The sequence below is a fragment of the Kwoniella dendrophila genome, chromosome 3 (genome assembly GCF_036810415.1).
Source record: "Kwoniella dendrophila CBS 6074 chromosome 3, complete sequence".
Lineage (NCBI taxonomy): Eukaryota > Fungi > Basidiomycota > Tremellomycetes > Tremellales > Cryptococcaceae > Kwoniella > Kwoniella dendrophila.
In genome coordinates, this window is record NC_089478.1 from 106,315 (window position 1) to 125,247 (window position 18,933).

At 38.2% G+C, this 18,933-nt stretch overlaps 6 protein-coding genes across 6 annotated transcripts; 1 reads left to right on the plus strand and 5 right to left on the minus strand.

The window, feature by feature from the left end:
• Positions 1–41: 41 nt before the first annotated feature.
• On the minus strand, positions 42–728 carry L201_002360 (uncharacterized protein; the record flags this gene model as incomplete). Its single annotated transcript, XM_066218137.1, has 1 exon — positions 42–728. One exon carries the CDS (start codon positions 726–728, stop codon positions 42–44), a length of 687 nt encoding a protein of 228 aa, XP_066074234.1.
• Positions 729–1,707: 979 nt separating this feature from the next.
• L201_002361 (TATA-box-binding protein) lies at positions 1,708–3,239 on the minus strand (the record flags this gene model as incomplete). The annotated part of the gene is made up of 5 exons (XM_066218138.1): positions 1,708–1,727; positions 1,804–1,945; positions 2,062–2,334; positions 2,655–2,742; positions 3,019–3,239. The coding sequence occupies 5 exons, from the start codon at positions 3,237–3,239 to the stop codon at positions 1,708–1,710; spliced, it is 744 nt and encodes a 247-aa protein (XP_066074235.1).
• Positions 3,240–4,493: 1,254 nt separating this feature from the next.
• Positions 4,494–6,038, minus strand: L201_002362 (60S ribosomal protein L12; the record flags this gene model as incomplete). The annotated part of the gene is made up of 5 exons (XM_066218139.1): positions 4,494–4,658; positions 4,770–4,902; positions 5,125–5,213; positions 5,602–5,679; positions 6,006–6,038. 5 exons carry the CDS (start codon positions 6,036–6,038, stop codon positions 4,494–4,496), a joined length of 498 nt encoding a protein of 165 aa, XP_066074236.1.
• A 1,415-nt stretch (positions 6,039–7,453) lies between these two features.
• L201_002363 (60S ribosomal protein L15-A) lies at positions 7,454–8,585 on the minus strand (the record flags this gene model as incomplete). Its single annotated transcript, XM_066218140.1, has 4 exons — positions 7,454–7,478; positions 7,569–7,742; positions 7,815–7,877; positions 8,242–8,585. 4 exons carry the CDS (start codon positions 8,583–8,585, stop codon positions 7,454–7,456), a joined length of 606 nt encoding a protein of 201 aa, XP_066074237.1.
• A 765-nt stretch (positions 8,586–9,350) lies between these two features.
• L201_002364 (uncharacterized protein) lies at positions 9,351–11,831 on the plus strand (the record flags this gene model as incomplete). Its single annotated transcript, XM_066218141.1, has 8 exons — positions 9,351–10,199; positions 10,277–10,491; positions 10,567–10,695; positions 10,786–10,971; positions 11,093–11,176; positions 11,313–11,530; positions 11,699–11,730; positions 11,799–11,831. 8 exons carry the CDS (start codon positions 9,351–9,353, stop codon positions 11,829–11,831), a joined length of 1,746 nt encoding a protein of 581 aa, XP_066074238.1.
• Positions 11,832–12,747: 916 nt separating this feature from the next.
• L201_002365 (uncharacterized protein) lies at positions 12,748–15,151 on the minus strand (the record flags this gene model as incomplete). Its single annotated transcript, XM_066218142.1, has 12 exons — positions 12,748–12,889; positions 12,977–13,303; positions 13,534–13,566; positions 13,635–13,684; positions 13,743–14,052; positions 14,135–14,192; positions 14,246–14,377; positions 14,433–14,454; positions 14,509–14,603; positions 14,661–14,682; positions 14,779–14,838; positions 14,906–15,151. 12 exons carry the CDS (start codon positions 15,149–15,151, stop codon positions 12,748–12,750), a joined length of 1,497 nt encoding a protein of 498 aa, XP_066074239.1.
• Positions 15,152–18,933: the final 3,782 nt, after the last annotated feature.

Sequence of the window (18,933 nt, forward strand, 5' to 3'; positions counted from 1 at the left end):
ATTTATTACTTTTCTCATTTGTAACGCTCGTACCATCATCGTTAACAAGATTTAAGTTTTGAAGTTTCGTCTTTTTGATTTGATTTGGATTCTGCTAATTTTGAATTTGATTTTGATTTTGTGGTTGTTTCTTTATATTTTTGATATAATCTTCTAGTTAATAACCAATCACCTAAAGCAGCGATTATATAAGGTTGAGCTTCAATTAACATTGTAATTAAATGAGGTATATTGATAGATTCGGGAAACGGTTTATTTCCAAATGGTGAAAATATTTGACCCCATTTATAACTTCTAAACATAGTTATAACAATACCCGATAAAGGTATAAATAATGAAGGTAAAGTAATAACACCAAATGTACCTATAGTTAAATTTATTATAAAAGTGAATAAAGCAGCTAATTTGAAATTTGAAGTTGTAGATTTAGGATCACTGTCATACCATCCTTTTAACATTTTACCTAATTTATATGAATCTATTTCTTTATCTGTTTGATCTAAAGCATTTAATTGTAATTGTGGTTTATAATATATTAAACATGCACTAAGTAATGTAATTGACCAATAACCGATTTGAATTATCCAAAATGTTTTAGAATTCTTTCGAATTACTGTCAAACCTTCATATAAAGATTGATTAATTCTGTTGTAAGTGGTTTGAATTAAATACGATGTTCTGGGTAGTATACCTCTTACCGAGCTTCCGCCTTTTTTCGATGAAGACATTCTGATACGAGGAATGGTAACGAGAGACTCAGTATTTAGATATTGGTGCTTTTCAAGCGATAAAAGGTCGGTGACGAATGAAGCGAGATTATAGATTTATGGAATGAGGCTATTCAAGTGTTTCATAAGTGATAATAGAACAATCTAGCAGCTACAGGTTGTTGTCTTGGCATACCTTCAAGCAACGTTGAGACAGTACTCTTTATATTTATCATCAATGGCATCATCACCCACCGAAAATCATATCATGTGAGAAGGTTACATAGCTTTTGACCTCAGGCACGCCCGATCACATTATACATTATATCATATTTACGCTTATCTTTTGGCTCGGCAACACGTTTGGTCTATTATTACGTTCTATCTAGACATCCACTGTACTTCTGCTTGCAATCGTACAATTTGCGTAAAGATGGAACACATTTTTGTTGAAATACATGCCATATGCTTGTGAGCAAATCAAAGACGTGAAACAATTATCCAGTCTTTTCGGCTCGGCTCTTTCAAAGATACCTCAAAGACAATTCTGGGTAATTTATATTGGAAAATAAGGAACAACAGTTGAATAGTAAAAAATCGCAATGGCGGAATACAATAATGATAAAAGCTATTAGCTGAATTTAGATAACGTCCGGAAACGATTTATAATTTGAATTTTTTTGTGTTTGTGTTGAATTTGTGAAATTGATAAGAACGTTAAATGAATGCAGATGAAGTGAGATATATATACAGCACAAGTGGTATCACAGATGAACCAGGTATATTGTTGATTGAAAAAAGTTCGATTTGAACCTATACTGAAGTCAGCGATCGATCAAAGGTGAAGATTGGGCCAGAATTGAGGGTGATATTCGAGGTGATGATTTCTCGGCTCAAATGGAAGGTGTCTCTCTGCCATACGACTTATTAACTGATTTATGATTGGTGAAAGTGTAAATAATCAGTGCAAAGGTGACGAAAACCTTTGAGGAGAGAAAGACTATGCTTCTTTTCGGAATTCTATATGATATAGCAAGTAAGTAAGTACAATCCCAACTTTTAATTCAGGATGAACAGATGTAGCTTGTGCACTTACCAACTAATACCGAATAAATCTGATTAAACGCCATATAAATCTCTTCTCTTACTTTAGCACCAGTTAAAACGATTTTACCAGAAACGAAAATAAGTAAAACGACTTTAGGTTTCATCATTCTATAAATTAAGCCCGGGAATAACTATAGAGGTGGTTTGATTAGTTGATTAGCTATCGTTTCTAACCCAACAACGTCCATATCAAAGAGGGAATATGATTTTTTAATATGTGAAGATGATTCGCTTTTTAAAGACTTACTTCAGGTTCATAACTACTAAAAGCACCATGACTAAAAGCTAAACCTTCTAATCTTATAGGAAATTTAACATCACATGAACCAACAATATTTTGAATTTTGAATTCTGCAAATTTCGCATCAAATCCTAATTTTTGAATAATTCTTGCATATTTTCTTGATGCCAATCTTGAATCATCTTCAGATTTTGCTCCTGTAACTACCATTTTACCTGATGCGAATATTAAAGCTGTTGTTTTTGGATCTCTTATACGCATTACTACTGCTGCGAAACGCTATTTTATCGGATTGGATTGGGTCGGATTGGATTGCGTTGGTTTAGTTTAGGTCAGGTCAAGAGAGAATATTGTAGCAGTGGACAAGCATTTAAGTAGGATGGCGAATAATGATATTGGTTTTGACGACATATGGTTTAGAAAGTGTATTGGTATATTATCGGTATAGGAAACGAAAACAAGGGCGAAAGTAGTTCAAGTCGATATCAGCTAAGCGTCTCAAATGTGCAAGATAAAGGATAGATTAGGTGTCTAAGAAGTTGTGCTGAGGTTTTCCTCATATGGACGCATTCGGATAGACTTCCAGAAATATGACTCACCTTTGGGTTATATTCAGCATTTCTAGCATGAAGTGCAATTGTTTTCAAATCCAACCGACATTCAAGGTTAACAGTAGCTACAATGTTTCTGTAAAGATCAATTTTTAGTACTTGTAATTGCGATATATGATAATTATATTATATAGGTAGCAACAAGCACTAATTCCCTTCCAATAGAAAGATATAGGAACAGAACAGTAGTTTGAAATTAAAAGGAAGATTTTATTGATGATATAAGAAATAATCAAGCAGACTTCGCTTCTTTCCAAATAATCCACCTACCCCTCCCTCCTTTCTTCCCTTTCCATCCAAAGATAAGGAGGATAATATTCAGATAGAAATAGATAAACATCAAGATACCTACTGTAAAGTCGGTACCAATCCTTGTACAGATGTAATTTCAGGTACACTACTAATAGCTTTATTTGGTGCTCTTTTTAAAGTTTCACCTTCCCCATCTAATCTTTCATCATCTCTTAATTGCTCTGTACCATTTTGTTGTGATGAACTTGTTTTAGGTATTATTGTTGATGTTGATGCTGCTGATGAAGAAGAAGGAGCAGTAGGAAGAGCTAAACCTGACATTATCTATATATACTTATCTATGCTGAGAAGGCCGAAGAGAGGGTGGCAAATGAGAAGATTAATTGATAAGGTGTCTCCTGCAAATTATTTATCTATCTATCTCTCTATCGAACGCGTTAATTGTTGTTATTGATTTTGTTGGAAATGCGCGTGATTACTGTATTGAGATGAGGTGATCGTAGCTGATACACACTTTTTTTCCTGATTATAACGATGATAAACCGTGGGTGTAGATGAAGATTGATTAATGACGATGATGATGAAAGGCTAAAACAATGAAAAGAGCTGAAAGGTGTACGGTAATGATTTGAGTCAAAGAAGGGAGGGGGGGGGAAAAGGTTGGAATACAACACTTAACATTTGACTTCCCTTTCTTTATATACTTTTTCCGGAAAATACCAGAATTATATGTGGCACTTTTCACTTTTCACTTGTGTTTTCGTGGCATCGTTATAAGTAATCAATGTCGTGAAAGCCAAGTACATGTATTCACACACTCTTGGATAGTATATTAGTATATCATGCTGTCTGAGATCTTGCTAATATACTGAACATATGAACTCAGGTATAATTTCTCCTTTAGAAAGGGTCGAAAAGTATGAGTCAAGAACACAAGTAAGGAAGGGGAATCGGCCATTGAATTTGATTGTGGACGGCTATTTAGTATATGTAATGTAGTTCAGCTGATTTGTATAGCTAGTCACAGTTACTCATATCCATATTCGTTACATCGAAAATCAACCTTATGGTATAGCAGAGCTGGCATGATACCGCGAAGTCTCCTCATCAGGTCACAAGTCTTGAGTTCATCTGAAAACTCAATTATACAAGGTATTCTTAATCGCTTGAATCGCAACAATAACGATTCCTATCTCATTGTTCTTTTGCTGAGAACATATGAGACCAGTTTCTGTTAAGATGATTATCGATCGTATGAAAAGATGACGAGTGCAATATCATCGATTCCTTCAATATGCTTTATGATTAGTTTTCTATCCAAGCTAAATCCAAATAAAATCATTTCCCCAGCTGCTATTATATTCAGTCTAATCAGTCATTGTACTCAATTGAAGGCAATCAATCAGATTTGCGGAAAGGATGATTATCATGATCTATGATATGTTTCATTTTTGGCGTTATGGAAATCCTCAAATGCATCATCAATCCTAATTTTTATAAATTACATAGGAAGAGAAGATACATCATATCTAAACTACTAAAAAACCCTTTGCTTATAAAAGACAGAGAAATAGTTTATTCATCTGGAACAACGATTTCACCATCGTGTATAGCATCAATGATATCGTGAGGGTTTTTACCATCAACGGTACAACCGACTGATTGAGCAGTACCGAGAATTTCTAATACACCTCCTGAAAGTGATTTGGCGAATGATTTGTGAGCCATTTTTCGGGCAATCTGAGTTAATGTGTAAATTGTATGTTAGCAATGTTTCCTCATGTAAATTAAATTTAAATTGTATGACGAGTGGTATTCAATGAAATTTGCTAATTCTAGCTGAAAACTCACATCGTAGATTTGATCAAGAGGAATGTTACCAGAGTGTTTGATGTTCTTTTCCTTCTTTCGGTCTCTTACTGGTTCTTTAAGAGCTTTGATAACGAGGGAAGAAGCAGATGGGACGACGGAGACGGTAGCTTGTCTGGTGGTGAGAAGTCGTCGATATGATGAGTGAAATCAGACAATTTTGGCGAGGTAGACAAGGTGGAACGATACGTTATTTATTTATTTCGTGTATATTCGTAATGATGCGAGGTAGAGGCAAAATATTTCAAAGGAAGGGTAAGGAATTATCAGCTATTATGACTTGTGTGTATTGAAATCCCTTATCTCATAATCATGAATCAAGAAGTATTGTACTAACCTGTTTTGAATGGTTAATTGACAAGTAACTCGGAGACCTTTCCAATCACCAGTAGCTTTGGCGATATCTTCACCAACCTTCTTGGGGGACTATAAGGTATTTCGAAAACGGAATTGATTAGTATGAATTCCTGACAAAAGGTTTAACATTGGCGATGCTTATTTCCTCCATCACGTGATCTACATTGCTTTTAACCCAGTGATCCATACAGAACCTTCATAATCTCTATTATCACTGATATGCTCTATTGGTTTTTTCTCTTTTACAACGACAACATCTAAAATTCTTCCAGACGTTACCCATCTATTCTGACATGTATCACTGTGCTTGACTGAGCCATTTGATTTTCTAATATATCCAAATCTTGTTCAAAATATTTCCATAAACAAACTTCCTTCACATTGACAGCATTCTACCTTATACTCCAATATATCCATCCCCACAATGAAAATCATTGAATTAATATTGAAAACTCACCAAACCAAGAGGACCGATCTTAGGAGCTAAAGCTGATGAGGCACCGACTTCACCACCGGTAGCTCTGAGGTAGATGATCTATTTTATCATTATTCCAATTTCAAATCCATTCAACAGAGGTAATTCCAATATAACGTATAATCCATTTTAAGAAAATTTGATGATCCAACAGAATTCATTTAATTGATTGATTGATTGATTGAGATGTTGGATTAAAGCGAGATTCAAGATAAAAAGATTGATATTGTAGTTGAATTGATTGATTGATTGTTTGATCGAGCAAAAAGTGAGCATGAAGTAGAAAAAGAAGTTTTTGATCATGATCAGCATTCCCTCTCTTTCTTAAATCCAATACATATCCTTCCTGTTCTCATTACTCCAGTCCGAATTGAAAATCTACACACCTTAACCTCGGATGGGTCGAACTTTGGAGGCATCTCGTCGGTTTTTTTTTGGGGTAGGGTTAAAGGTGAAGGTTTAAAAAAGTTGAAGGTTGAAAAAGAAATAACCTATATCCAGTGATATTCTCTTTAGACCTTTGAAATGTTGCGAAGCGTGTCGGTAAGCAGTCAGCGACAGGCAGCAGTCAGCAAGTCAGCAAGCAGCTCGTGAGGCCAGAGGAGAGCAGAGTGATACACGAATGGGGATGGTTGAACGGACGGTACCAGTCTCAGTAAGCGGGTTATGGTGAATGTACCATGCATAGGACAATGTAAGTACGGCTACAGTGAGAATAGCTTCTGCACCGTAGCTTGAGTGTGGCATCAATGGCTCAGTTGGCGCTACAAGCAGAGCATTTTCGGTGTTAGCTTATATCCGACAGCACCGCTTCTGCGTATACCGATAACTTGGCTTTCTTCAACATGCTACTCTATATCTTGCCGTGGTCGTTCATACATGTCTATGCATACCATTAGAAACACACATATAGATTGACAGTATCTACGAGAAACAAAAACGCTGAGTCCAATGGCTTCTACTTGCTAGTCTCATTCTTCTACTAGCTATGGTTGGATCTATCGCTCTACGCATCAGCCCTTGTCTTGCTAGCGATATCAGGATGAAACATAGAACCCCTGCTCAAAGGCTAGTATAGCAATTCGAACATCACTCGACAACTCATCTGACTTATCTATCAAGAGGCAAACGCATTCAAGTGGATAGAAGATGCATATCATTGTCCTTCTGCACGTGAATTCTTATCGTGCAATTATCATACAAAATCCTATCTAGTTGTACTTGAATGATGCAAGGTAGTACAGTCCTCGACTCAATCGCATCATGTCACCATATTGAGGTATACTTTAGTCGTGATCTCATCACTGAAGAAACCAAAGGAATTCTACTATTCCTTCCTCTTTCATCAACGATATCTCCTCAACTTGCGACCGTGCATGTTACTTTGGAAACGAGAAAAGTAATCAGAACTGCAACGCTTGTTGAACGGATGGCAGCACTTTCACAAAACTTCATTTACACCTTTCAATCAGTTTATCCTTGACGGTCCGCTTAACGTTAGCGATTTATCTATTTCACATGAAATCTTGGGTTCACTCTCATACATGATATTGTATTCGATCGAAAACAATACTGCAACATCGTTCAAAAAAGCTAACCATCAGTGTCCTGTATACTTTCAGCAATCCATTGATAGTGGAATGTCTTTGACTCTCGTTCGATTCCTGCTCAATAAATGCTATCATCCGTGTCTGAACCATTCGAATATACAGAAAGGGAAGATAATGCATCCCATCATCATGCTAAGCGTAACAACTCTAAACTCCAAATATCCCTAATAAACCCACTAAACAACCAAGTGACCACGAGCACCACCTGGTTTCTAATGAGTAGTTTATCGGTATCGTCGGAGAGAAAGACTATATTGAACGATCATAAAAGTCAGTAAAAAAATATATACAAATCATACATGACCTCTTTTGAGTATTAAAACGTATTTGGAAACTTACGTGTTGTGCTTCTTCCAGGTTGATCGTCCAGGTTGGTGGTTGTGTTTTGAACCTTTGCCCAAACCTCTGTTCTTCTTTCCTTCGGCTGTAAGACCTCGTGATTCTCGGTGTTTGTGTACAGGGTTGGCGATCCAGTTGATTCGTGCATCTCGTCTGATAGCTTTGTGGGATGGGCTAAGAGGTTGGGACAATTGAGTTAGTATAATTGATCTGGATCCACAACAGGTGCGAAGATCGATGACTTACTCAACTAGGATAACTTCGTAGTATTTGTAAACACCATCTTGGTTAACCCAGTAAGAGTTGAGACTAAGATAAAACGAAAGATTGAATCAGCATGACGGTTCTTCTAAACTCCTGATTTCCCCCATTTCCACTCTATCATAATCTCTCCACCGACGACCTTCTACCTTCTCTACATCCGATATTAACAAAAGCTAATAGTGGATATGTCGTTTTTTACTGATGGTTGGTTGATCAGATTGCTGATATGTGATATCGATGCGTTTGACCTTTATGATAATTGACGTTTGTTGATATCCATTTTATTCTACACCATAATCTTGCTTTCCTGAATATCCTCAATCCATACTGTTCCATGCATTTACTAATTCCGCTTCTATAGCATATATGCTAAAATCCATAATCATGGAAAACAAGTTCATATACTCACACTCTCAAGTTACCACATCTTTTACCGACTCTTTCTTCAGCTGTACTTCTTAAACCTCTTTGGTATTTCAAGTGGTTAACACCTTGTCTAACAGGTTTACCGTATGTAGCACCTTTTGGTACGGGCTTCTTTCTGTTACCTTTTCTAACTCTAACTCTGTAAATTAAGTAACCTTGCTTGGCTTTGTATCCTAATCTTCTTGCCTTATCAGGTCTTGAAGGTCTTGAAGCTCTGTGGATAACAGCTAATTGTCTATATTCCCAACATCTAACTCGTGAAACGAATTGTAAAACATCGGATTGTTTTTTGGTGTAGAGCTCAGCAAGGTACTTGTAGGCACCCATCTATAAAGAAAAACAAAAGATTGACGATATCAGTCAACCTGCTAATAACGACGCCTACGATGCTGATGTTGATGTTGAATGATATACTCACTTTGTATAATGAACCTTTTTGGTGAAACTTGAAGGATAGGGAGGAGGAAGAGTTGCTTAATAGATGGATGTTTTAACACTTTTGTGCAAAGGGTATGGAGTAGCGAGCGAGCAGGAAGGTAGTGAGTAGCTAGGGTATAACGAGAGAGGGAATACAGCAGCGAACAAGCAAAAACACTACTGGTAGATACAAAGTTGAAAAACTTTAGCTTTGCAATAACGGAATCAATTATCTAGACTGGAATGGTGAAAATATCCCCGAACACCACTTAAGCAGTATGAAGGCGAATGTGGCACAAGCTACGGTGAGACCTCTTGACACCTCGTCGGCGATAAGAATAGCTTGTATCCGATAGAGACGTTTTCACCCCAAGCAGCTGTTCACCTTGACTTGTTTCATATCAATCTCGGCAAATACGGGAAGATGAGGACCGGTTAAACAAGGATAATATTGCATCATCTGATGTGATTTCATAATAACATTCGGTCGTGACCGATAAAATCACAAGGCATGGGTTTAAAGCTATGTTTATGTAGGATATGATGGGCTCTACAGGTGGGTTCTCAAACCATGTCGAGGGATCTTGAAATAGGTAAATCGTTGTCTTGAAATATTGATCAACCACCACTATCCAGCAATTGAGACAAAGATAATAGTCAAGAAGCTTGATTGAAATGACGATTGGTACTCGATCTGTTCTAGCCTTACGAAGAGGTATAAACAATACTTCCAAACCTGTATTACGATCAAGTCGACAAATCCGATTCAACTCGTCTTCTTCTTCGACTTCCAGTGCATCATCTTCATCAGCTCCTACTCAAGCTAATCAGCTACCAAGATCTAATACTCTTTCAACAGCATGGTATGCATTATCATTAGCATTATTTGCTGGAGCAGGATATTTAATAGGTAATGTAGGTGTATTACCACCTTCAACATCATTAGTTGAATCAAGTTTTGCTATTGCACATCAATTAGCTAATCAACCGAAATATGGTTCAATAAAAGATTATCAAAATGCTATAAAAGAATTAAAAGAATATTTTACTGAAAAAGGTAAAGAAGATAAAGTTTCAACTGATGATGCAGATTTAGAATCTCATGGTATAAGTGATTGGTCATATCATCCAGCGAAAAAACCTACTGTTGTAGTTTGGGTAAATTCAACAGAAGAAGTTCAACATGTAGTTAAAATAGCACAAAAATATAAAGTACCAATTACACCTTTTTCAGGTGGAACTTCATTAGAAGGTCATTTTAGTTCACCATTCGGTGGTATTTCTTTAGATGTTTCATCAATGGATAAAATTTTGAAAATTTCAGAAAAAGATGGTGATGTTATCGTTCAACCTGGTGTTAAATGGGATGATCTAAATGCACATTTAATTAAAGAAGGTATACCTTTATTCTTTCCTTTAGATCCTGGTCCAGGTGCAACTATAGGTGGAATGGTTGGTACAAGTTGTTCAGGTACAAATGCTGTTAGGTATGGTACCGCGAAAGCTGAATGGTTTTTAAATCTTGTGGGTTTGCATCCTTTCTTTGCTGAAGATGACCTTTACGAAGGCGTACAAACAATGCTGAGTTTTGATGTTTATAGACGGTTGTATTACCATCAGGAGAGGTCATCAAAACACGTCAAAGAGCAAGAAAATCGTCTGCAGGATGGGATACAACAAAATTATTCATTGGTGCTGAAGGTACTTTAGGTATCGTCACAGAAGCCACATTACGTTTGGCTCCTCTATTACCTACAAAATGTGCAGTTGTCAATTTCCCTGGAGTAGAAGAAGCTGTTAGCGCTGCTACAGAAGTGTGAGTAATCTTTCCATCACGATACGCTAGAATTGAGAAACTGATTTCTCTGATCTTATAAATTCGGGATGATAGAGTAAATGCTGGATTTCCTGTACAATGCGTAGAATATCTTGATGCAAGTACAATAGATGCTATAAATAAAGGTGGAATGGTTAAAAAATCATATCCAAAAGCAGATACATTATTCTTTAAATTTCAAGGGTAAGAGAAATCTTCTTCGTCATTTATGGTTATTGGTATAATTTATTTTCATTATTATACTGATATACTTTGTTTCATATGGAAAAATAGGTCCGATTCAGCAATGTCAGAAGTCTCTAAAAATGTTTTAGGTGTAGTTAAGAAACATGGTGGAAAAGATTTTGAATTTTCAAAAAATGATGAAGAAGCTAGAAGTTTATGGGAAGGTAGAAAAGCTGCTTTATGGTCTGTTTTAGCTTTAAAAGATAATGCTAAAGTTTGGACAACAGATGTATGGTAAGTTTTGATCTTCTTCTTTCCTATTTTACATAAAAGTAGCAAAAATAAAAATATCGTTAGTACAAACGAAAGGGGTAAATAAGTCAAGCTAAATTTCACGGAAAATTTACTTTTGCAGTGTACCAATATCGAAATTACCTAGACTCGTAAAAGAAACTAGAGAAGATTTCGCCAAGAGAGGTATAACAGCTTGTCATTTTGGGTAAGTTCATTCTCACGCTATAGCCAAATTCTTGTAAATCATTTTTTCATGTAGGTGTAAATATGTATTTGACACAGGTTGTATCTTCTGACACGTTCGGGATATATTGCTGACTCGCTCAAATATACTTTATTAGTCATGTTGGTGATGGAAATGTCCATTCCCTAGCACTCTTCACCAATGATGAAGAATTAGCTGTAGTTGAACATGCAGTACATGAAATGGTTGAAAGAGCTATAAGGTTAGATGGTACATGTACAGGTGAACATGGTGTAGGAGTAGGTAAAATAGAATATTTACCAACGGAATTAGGTGAAGGTACAGTCAATCTAATGGAAACTGTTAAAAGAACATGTAAGTTTACATTGTATTAACACAAGAGGCATTAAACCTCTTCCCTCACTTCCTCCATTTGACATGTGTCCCTTGTACAACTACCTCTTTTTCAGTCCCCGATTTCCAATCTGCCATATGAGCCTTCAGTACTAATGATACCTTGTCTATTCCTCGATATTGTAATAGTGGACCCACATAATATACTGAATCCAGGAAAAGTGAGTAACAAACCCATTTCATGTTTGTCATATTTGACCGGCTTATGCTGACAGTATGCGTTTACCAGATTTACCCAAATATAAAACCACAACATAACTAATTGTGACTTCACGGATCGGGAATAATACATCTTTGGGGTTCATGCATTAATACATTATTCGCAGTGTCGACAATACTGAGTCTCGCAATGACAGTTGGAGGTTGCACATCTATATGCTATTCTGCTCTATTAGCCCTCAAAAGGCTTCTTTGAAACCGGAATCTATCGTTGAGGAGACGGCTGTCACCTTTCACGCGGATAGAGATAGCTAAACTGGTACTGAAACATGATATTCAGCATTAATCGTCGGAATAGTTTCAAACCATAAATAACTCACTACCAGAAGCTTTACATGGCGGAGCGTTTTCGCCGTCAATCACTGACAACCGTTGCTGTGATGGAAATTGTCAAGCTGTCCAAACAGTTTTCCAACAACTACACTACCGAGTGTGATATAATCATAGAGGTAAGGTGTGACCATTTCGTAGTGATGACAAGAGCATGCCTGTAGGTTCGCAAGTGTACCATATAGCTTCTGGTGTTGGAAAATCGAGAGGACATGGTAGAAAATTTCAGGAGGAAGTGTTTGACCACCAGGAGTAGATAATGTAAAATTGGTAGCGGGTGAAGAGCCAGTGCTGTTGTTACTGGTTGATGTCATCTATGAATGAAGGATTGGCGTGAGCTTGTGTTGATTTGATTTATATTTACCTGAGAGACAGATCGGCTTTGTCAGGAGACTCACGCTGTACTCGTGTACTGTTTGTGGGATTGCAGAAAGAGGCAGAAAGAAGAGACAAGAAGAGGAAGGAAGAGGAAAAAGGAAGAAGGAAGGGACCATCCGAGAAAAGAAGTTGGCATGATGTAAGAGAGTTGACTGCTATGTAAGTGATACACCCTGGCCACCGACATCTGCTCAAGCACTTTTTCAATCTTCGAGACCAAATTTTCGCCATAACAATGACTACAGCTTGCTTTATTCATCTATCCGCCCATGTATCTCGTTTGAACCTGTTCCTTCTCCACCTAGTCCTTCTGCACCAGCATCATGCACGAATTTTGCCCAGGTCCTGACTACACCTCGACCATCTTCTTGCCACGGAAATCGCTTGGTATCCCTTTGACATGAGTCAGCAATTGTCTTATTTTTGGATCGATTATTTCGGTTAGAGGAATGATAGGAGGCGAGATGGCAATTAGCTTACCTGCAAATTAGCATCGCATGACTATTATATGCCCAAGGAAACCACGATACAACTCTTTGTGCATGAGGAATAGCTCCATTCATATTCCTGATCATCAATTTCTGAGCCGGTGTTAGCAGTAAAGGAGCGATTTTACTGTGTTCAACCGGATCTGAAAGCGGTGGTGTAGATGTACCATCCAATGAAGTCGAGGGGCGTACTGAATCTGCAAGTGTATCTTGCAATTCCTTTGTAGCTGAGCCGACGGTGTCAGCCAAAGAAGTGGATGACAGCACAAGTAAAGGTTGTCGTTCCGCTGAATCCCTATGACTTCGTATCCTTTTTCGACTATCAAAACGATTTTATATCAGCGACACAGGGGATTCCAAGATGCCAGAAGGGTAAAGTTTAGCAATAAGTAGGAACAATCAAAAAAAAAAAGAATCGCTTCAAATTATAGAGGGGAAAGGGGATGAGTCAAAAAGAAGTGGTTGAAAGGATATAAGAGGATAGGAAGTTATGTTGACATGGATAAGTGCGGAACATGTGGAGCCATGAGAGAGGATACTATGACTTACGAGTGGAAATTATGCAGAGTGATAGCTCCGGCTCTGCAGTGAGATTTACGAATTATCATATCAGTTTTTGACGAAGCAGTAGTAGCAGCAGCGGCACTTACAGGTATACCAGAACAAAGGGGATGAGCAATGGGAATATCAGGAACATCAACTGGCACAAAATCTACTGTCAGCATTTTACGCTCTTCCTATTGCCCTACAGTACTTACATAGTTAAAAGGCCAGGGAAAAAGCATAAATGGCGGTGGTAACGGCTGTCTTCTCCTTCCCTTCCATTCATTCGTAAATTTGTTTATAGGATTCTTGATGATTTTGATCTGTATCTGTACCTCTTCTCCATCTTCTTCTAGTTCCCTAGTATGATCTGCGGGTAAGTCATCTGGATCAGGCTGCTCAATCTTCCGATATGATTTTATTATATGATCCTCATCTGTTTCAACTTCTATTGTTGATAAATCCAAAAACGGATCAGAAGTTGTTATTGCAGCTGTTGGATATGGTACTGTATTATCTTGACATCTGTTTCGTCCCGACATCGAATCATCAGTCTCTGTGCGGTACAATCGCTTTTGAAGTGAGACAGATGAAAGTACAAGCTTACCCATTTGCAACAATCATCACCTTCGGAAACAGCTTAAGAGCCTGGATAAACACATCATCTACCGTTTTAATTAGCGTTTTACGCGAGAGTCTTAAACTCATTCGGACTTACTAGGATCAGCCATTACTTCCAGTAAGCCTCGTCCTCCCCATTCCGGTTCTTTGTCTAAACAGTATAATTGCCGTCCACTACGACTGAACAGTTGTCGTCCGACTGTATGTACAACTGTATTTGTGAGGGTACCTATGAGATTGAATAAGCTTGTATTGCGAGATGGAACCGGAAATTGCGAGCTTACCGTATTTGAGAACGCCTAAGTGCTATATTAAGGTTATCAACATAATTCTTCCAATCAGAAGCGAACAATCTCTTACTGGTGTTGCAGCTGTTGAGAATGATATAGGTTTATGCCGCGAGAAGAAAGAAGGTTGTCTAGAATGCAAAATCCCAATTAGGTATCTAGAGAAGACTTAAAATGTCTTTTATCAGCATAATTCAGATAGTGAGATCATTACAGAACACTTACGCCCGCCTAAGGAGTAGCCCATCTGAACATTTTCTGAATCAACACTTTCCCGCAATAGTGTATAAACACAAGGTAGTACAACCCAGAAGGAAACACCTCATAAGGGTTTCCTACTTACCACTGAGAATCCTACTACATCTTTTCCATCATCTTCCAGTCTCTCAATCTCTCTGTCAATCTGATTGAGCCAGGGTTACAGCGTTAGCTGTCAAATGAAATGCTGAGGCGGGTGCAACAACGCTTACCTCGGTCGCGATCCTATGAGCACAAACATCTATACCATCCCAAGTTCTTGCTCCACTGATGCCTTCTGGTAAAAACACTACAGTCTCCAAGCGTTGTCTGCTAGATGAAGAGCTTGAAGCTATACTGCTGGGTGACGAAGGTGTATTGGACGATGATACCGATATGAGTTCTTCTTTTACTGCTGCTAGGTTTAGTGCAGAACCGTATAGACCGTGAGTAAGAATGATAAGATGTACAGGCTGCATTTTCTCTTACAGCTGTACGTTGTCTGATCTGTGATATACGTATGAGTAGAGAAGCAGGTAAAAGTAAGACAGAAAAGTGATCATTGCAGCAAGTTTATAGAAAAACCACTCACGTAGGTGGAGGTATCTTATCTTTTTGATGTTTCTGAACTTCGTCATCATTCGGCATAAAGGACAATCCCCACCGAAGACCGGCCAATACCCGATTATCGTTGTTGTTCTGATTATTTCGTGGCAAAGGTTGGCATTTGTGATGATGATGGTAGTAGGTCATCCTGATAAGCAGGAGTCGTATTATTGAGAACATCCTTGTATGATTACTCGACTATCATTCCCATCCACTTTTCTACTGAGAACTTGCATTGAATTGTCGTCTGTTTCATTTTTCTCTTCCAATTTCATTTATAACTTAACACATTTGGGGGAATCATGATGTCCAGACAAAGGCCAATCTCGGCAATGCTTGCCTGTGGATTTCTCTTCGTCATCATCCCGTACATGATTTTAGTTCGGCGAAAGATAGACAAGGTATCATACGATTGTAGTAGACTTCTCAATAGTGGAAGCGGATTTGAGATGGATAAGATGAAATTTACCGATAATACAATGCGAACTGGGTCGGTACCTGATGAAGACAAGTGAGCAATCGCTATTTTCTATTGCTAGTGATGGTGGTGCAGGTCTTGGCAGGTGATTGAATCAGAGTAAATGCTGATGCGAGAACAAACTCATACACTTCAGCCAATACATCAACTTCAGATCAAAGACTCTCAAAACACATTCTGTTCCTGTTCAAAAGCTATTCGACTTAGCCTATGAAGAGAGATTTGACTTTCCTGCAAATACCAAATGGACTGAACTTAATCAAGCTTTGAACCTCACTATCCTTCTATCAGAAGAGACAAGGGGTAGGAATATACTTGGGAATTTAACACCTATCGATAAATATGGTCTTACATACTCTTACGAATTGTTCTGGTTTGCAGCTAATTTAGATGATGTTCTCACTGCAAGTCGTATCATAAGTAATTTATGCGATCACAGCCGATACAGAGTGTATGCTTCTTCAGATTTTTGGGAAACCAATGGCGAGTTTGATAGGAATACTTTTACCGCGCTACCAGCTAAATGGACTTGGTCATATGCAAATGCGTTGCATACCTGCCAATACCATTACGGGAAGAATCTAGAGTGGCGGATTTTTTGGAGATGTGTTTCCTCTGCTTTCATCCAGTCTATAGCCCCAGTGAGTGATTGAACATGGAATACGACAGATATAGCCATGCTGATACATTTAGTATCAACCAGTAAAATGTAAATTAAATAGTATGGATTTCTCTTTTGTACAAAATCAATCTCGTATATGTATTTGTGACATGAAAATTTGAGTAACCAATGCATACATATTGCGTAGAGTGCTGTACAGCTGTATAGTTCTCAATTCTAATATGCTGGAAAATATAGTGTGTATTCTGAAGTCATACTATTTAATGTCTCTGCAAGCATCAGAGACCAGAATATGTCTGCGTGTACGACGAGCACATACGCATCAATTTACGCTGGTTCTGGATCTCATATTTCCACTACAGTATTTGTCATCCACCAAGCTATAGAGTACATTACATATTTCGTATCGGTACAGTACGAGTAATGCTATACCTTATTATCCAAAGGCCCACAATTCTTCTTCATTTTCTTCTTGATGGCGATCTACTTTCACCACCGTCGAAGATGCTTCTGAACTGTTGGAATTAAGAGAAATGGCGGCCACATACACGGATAAAAATGGCAAGGAATATCGATATTACAATTCCTTTGACGATGCGCATAAAGATCTTGTGATTATATCATCTGATGATTTCGCTCTCAGAGTTGATTCCAAGCTATTGAGTGAAAAAAGGTGAGTCTCAGAATCAGTTACAATAGGGTTACTATGCTGCTTCTGTAAAGCCTGACAAGAGCAATCTCCTTTGTGCAATCTGTAGCTCGGTTTTCCGTGACATGATTTCGACTTGTGATTCCGGCAACAAAGATGTTTATCTTGATCACGGTGCAATTCTTCTCGCAACTTATTTCGAGTTCCTAGATGGACATTCTGTATCCGACCAGCTCAAACAATGGGGCACTCTCAAAGGCACGATTCAATTACTCGAAACATACGACACTGCGTGGATGGTCCCAGAGTTTCTAGCCCAAATACCATCAATCCAAGAAATCAATTCTGGCAATGCCTATAACTTGTTCGTCATTGCGGCTAAGTACAATGATATTATCACAGCCTGTAGAGTTTTGGCTGTGAATGGTGCATTTTGTTCGAGGTTCGATGGTGGTCCCCACCATAGCTTCTGGGCATCGAATGAATGGCCTTGGGAATTGATCTCGAAATTACCAGCAAAATGGATATGGGCTTATACAAGGGCTCATGCAGATTGTTCCGTCGCCGATATTCACTCACAAGCCTATTGGTACTCGGTTTCCCAAATACTGATGGGCTTGTTGAGACCAGTAAGTAACCAGTTCAGACATCCGTCAAAGATACCAATATCAAGCTGAATCATACCTGACTTAGTGATAAAATCTGAAACCACGCGAATCTTTCCGTGATGCAGTAGATAGTGTGTTTTGGCCTTGTAAAGATATGTAATTTCGGCTGTGATGTAATGAATATGTAGTTAGTGCTGCATAATTATGTCTCTTGGATGAGAAACAATATGTCGAATCCATGTTTGATTCGTACTATTATATGTATCTTCACATCAACCAATCTTGCCCCCACTCTTCAGTGCGTAAGCTTACAATCTTATACCGGAAAATCAGCCATTTCGCACAATTCCCATGTTGTCAAACGTACGACCTATGAAGTACGAGTAGCCACAGACTAAAAGTATTCAGACCTACCAGCTACTGATCAACCCTATCATCATCCCTGGTGTTCTTTTCCCAACTTTCTCTTTTCTTCTTCGTCCCACATACAGTATTCACTTTATCATAGCAGTCACAAAACGTATCAGAGTAGACGCAGCACACATCAGTACAGTCTTCTTTTGTGAAGATTACCACATTCAAAGACAAAGAAGGGAAAGAATATACATACTATGACGGCTTCCAAGATGTCAATAAAGATCTTGTCATCATCTCATCCGACAATTTCGCTTTTCGAGTAGATGGTGATCTCCTCAAACTTCATAGGTAAGCCAATTTCCTCGCTTACTGCACAGATTCTGGCTTTTCTGTCATGCATTACAAACAGTGTTACTAATTCAGATTCGTCTGAATACCACATGAATAGCTCTGTCTTTCGATCAATGATATCCACTTGCGATTCCGGGCAAAACGAAATCAAATTGGATCATACAGCATCGTCATTGTCTATATACCTGGCAAACATGATCAGCAGTCCTCCGAGCCTCTCCTTGAATAAGATCGAATGGAGCCCCTATAGAGATGCCATTGAGATGTGCAGCATTTACGATAGCCCGTATATTGCCATAGATTTGCTTCATCGTATTCGACCAATTGATTGTTTTGGGGCAGACAAAGGAGTTGAATTATTCCATATGGCTGCCAAAGTTAACGATGTCTTTACAGCCTGTAGAATTATAGCCACTATAGCATATTGGAGAGATTCCAATTGGCCCACCCACGATGACTTTTGGCTCAAAGTACCGCTTAAAGAGACTTCAATGAGAGATCTTCCCAGCAACTGGGTTTGGGCGCTTATGAAAGCTCGAATGGAAAGCCCCGTTTCATATCCATCTGCAGCATATTGGAACGACATTGCT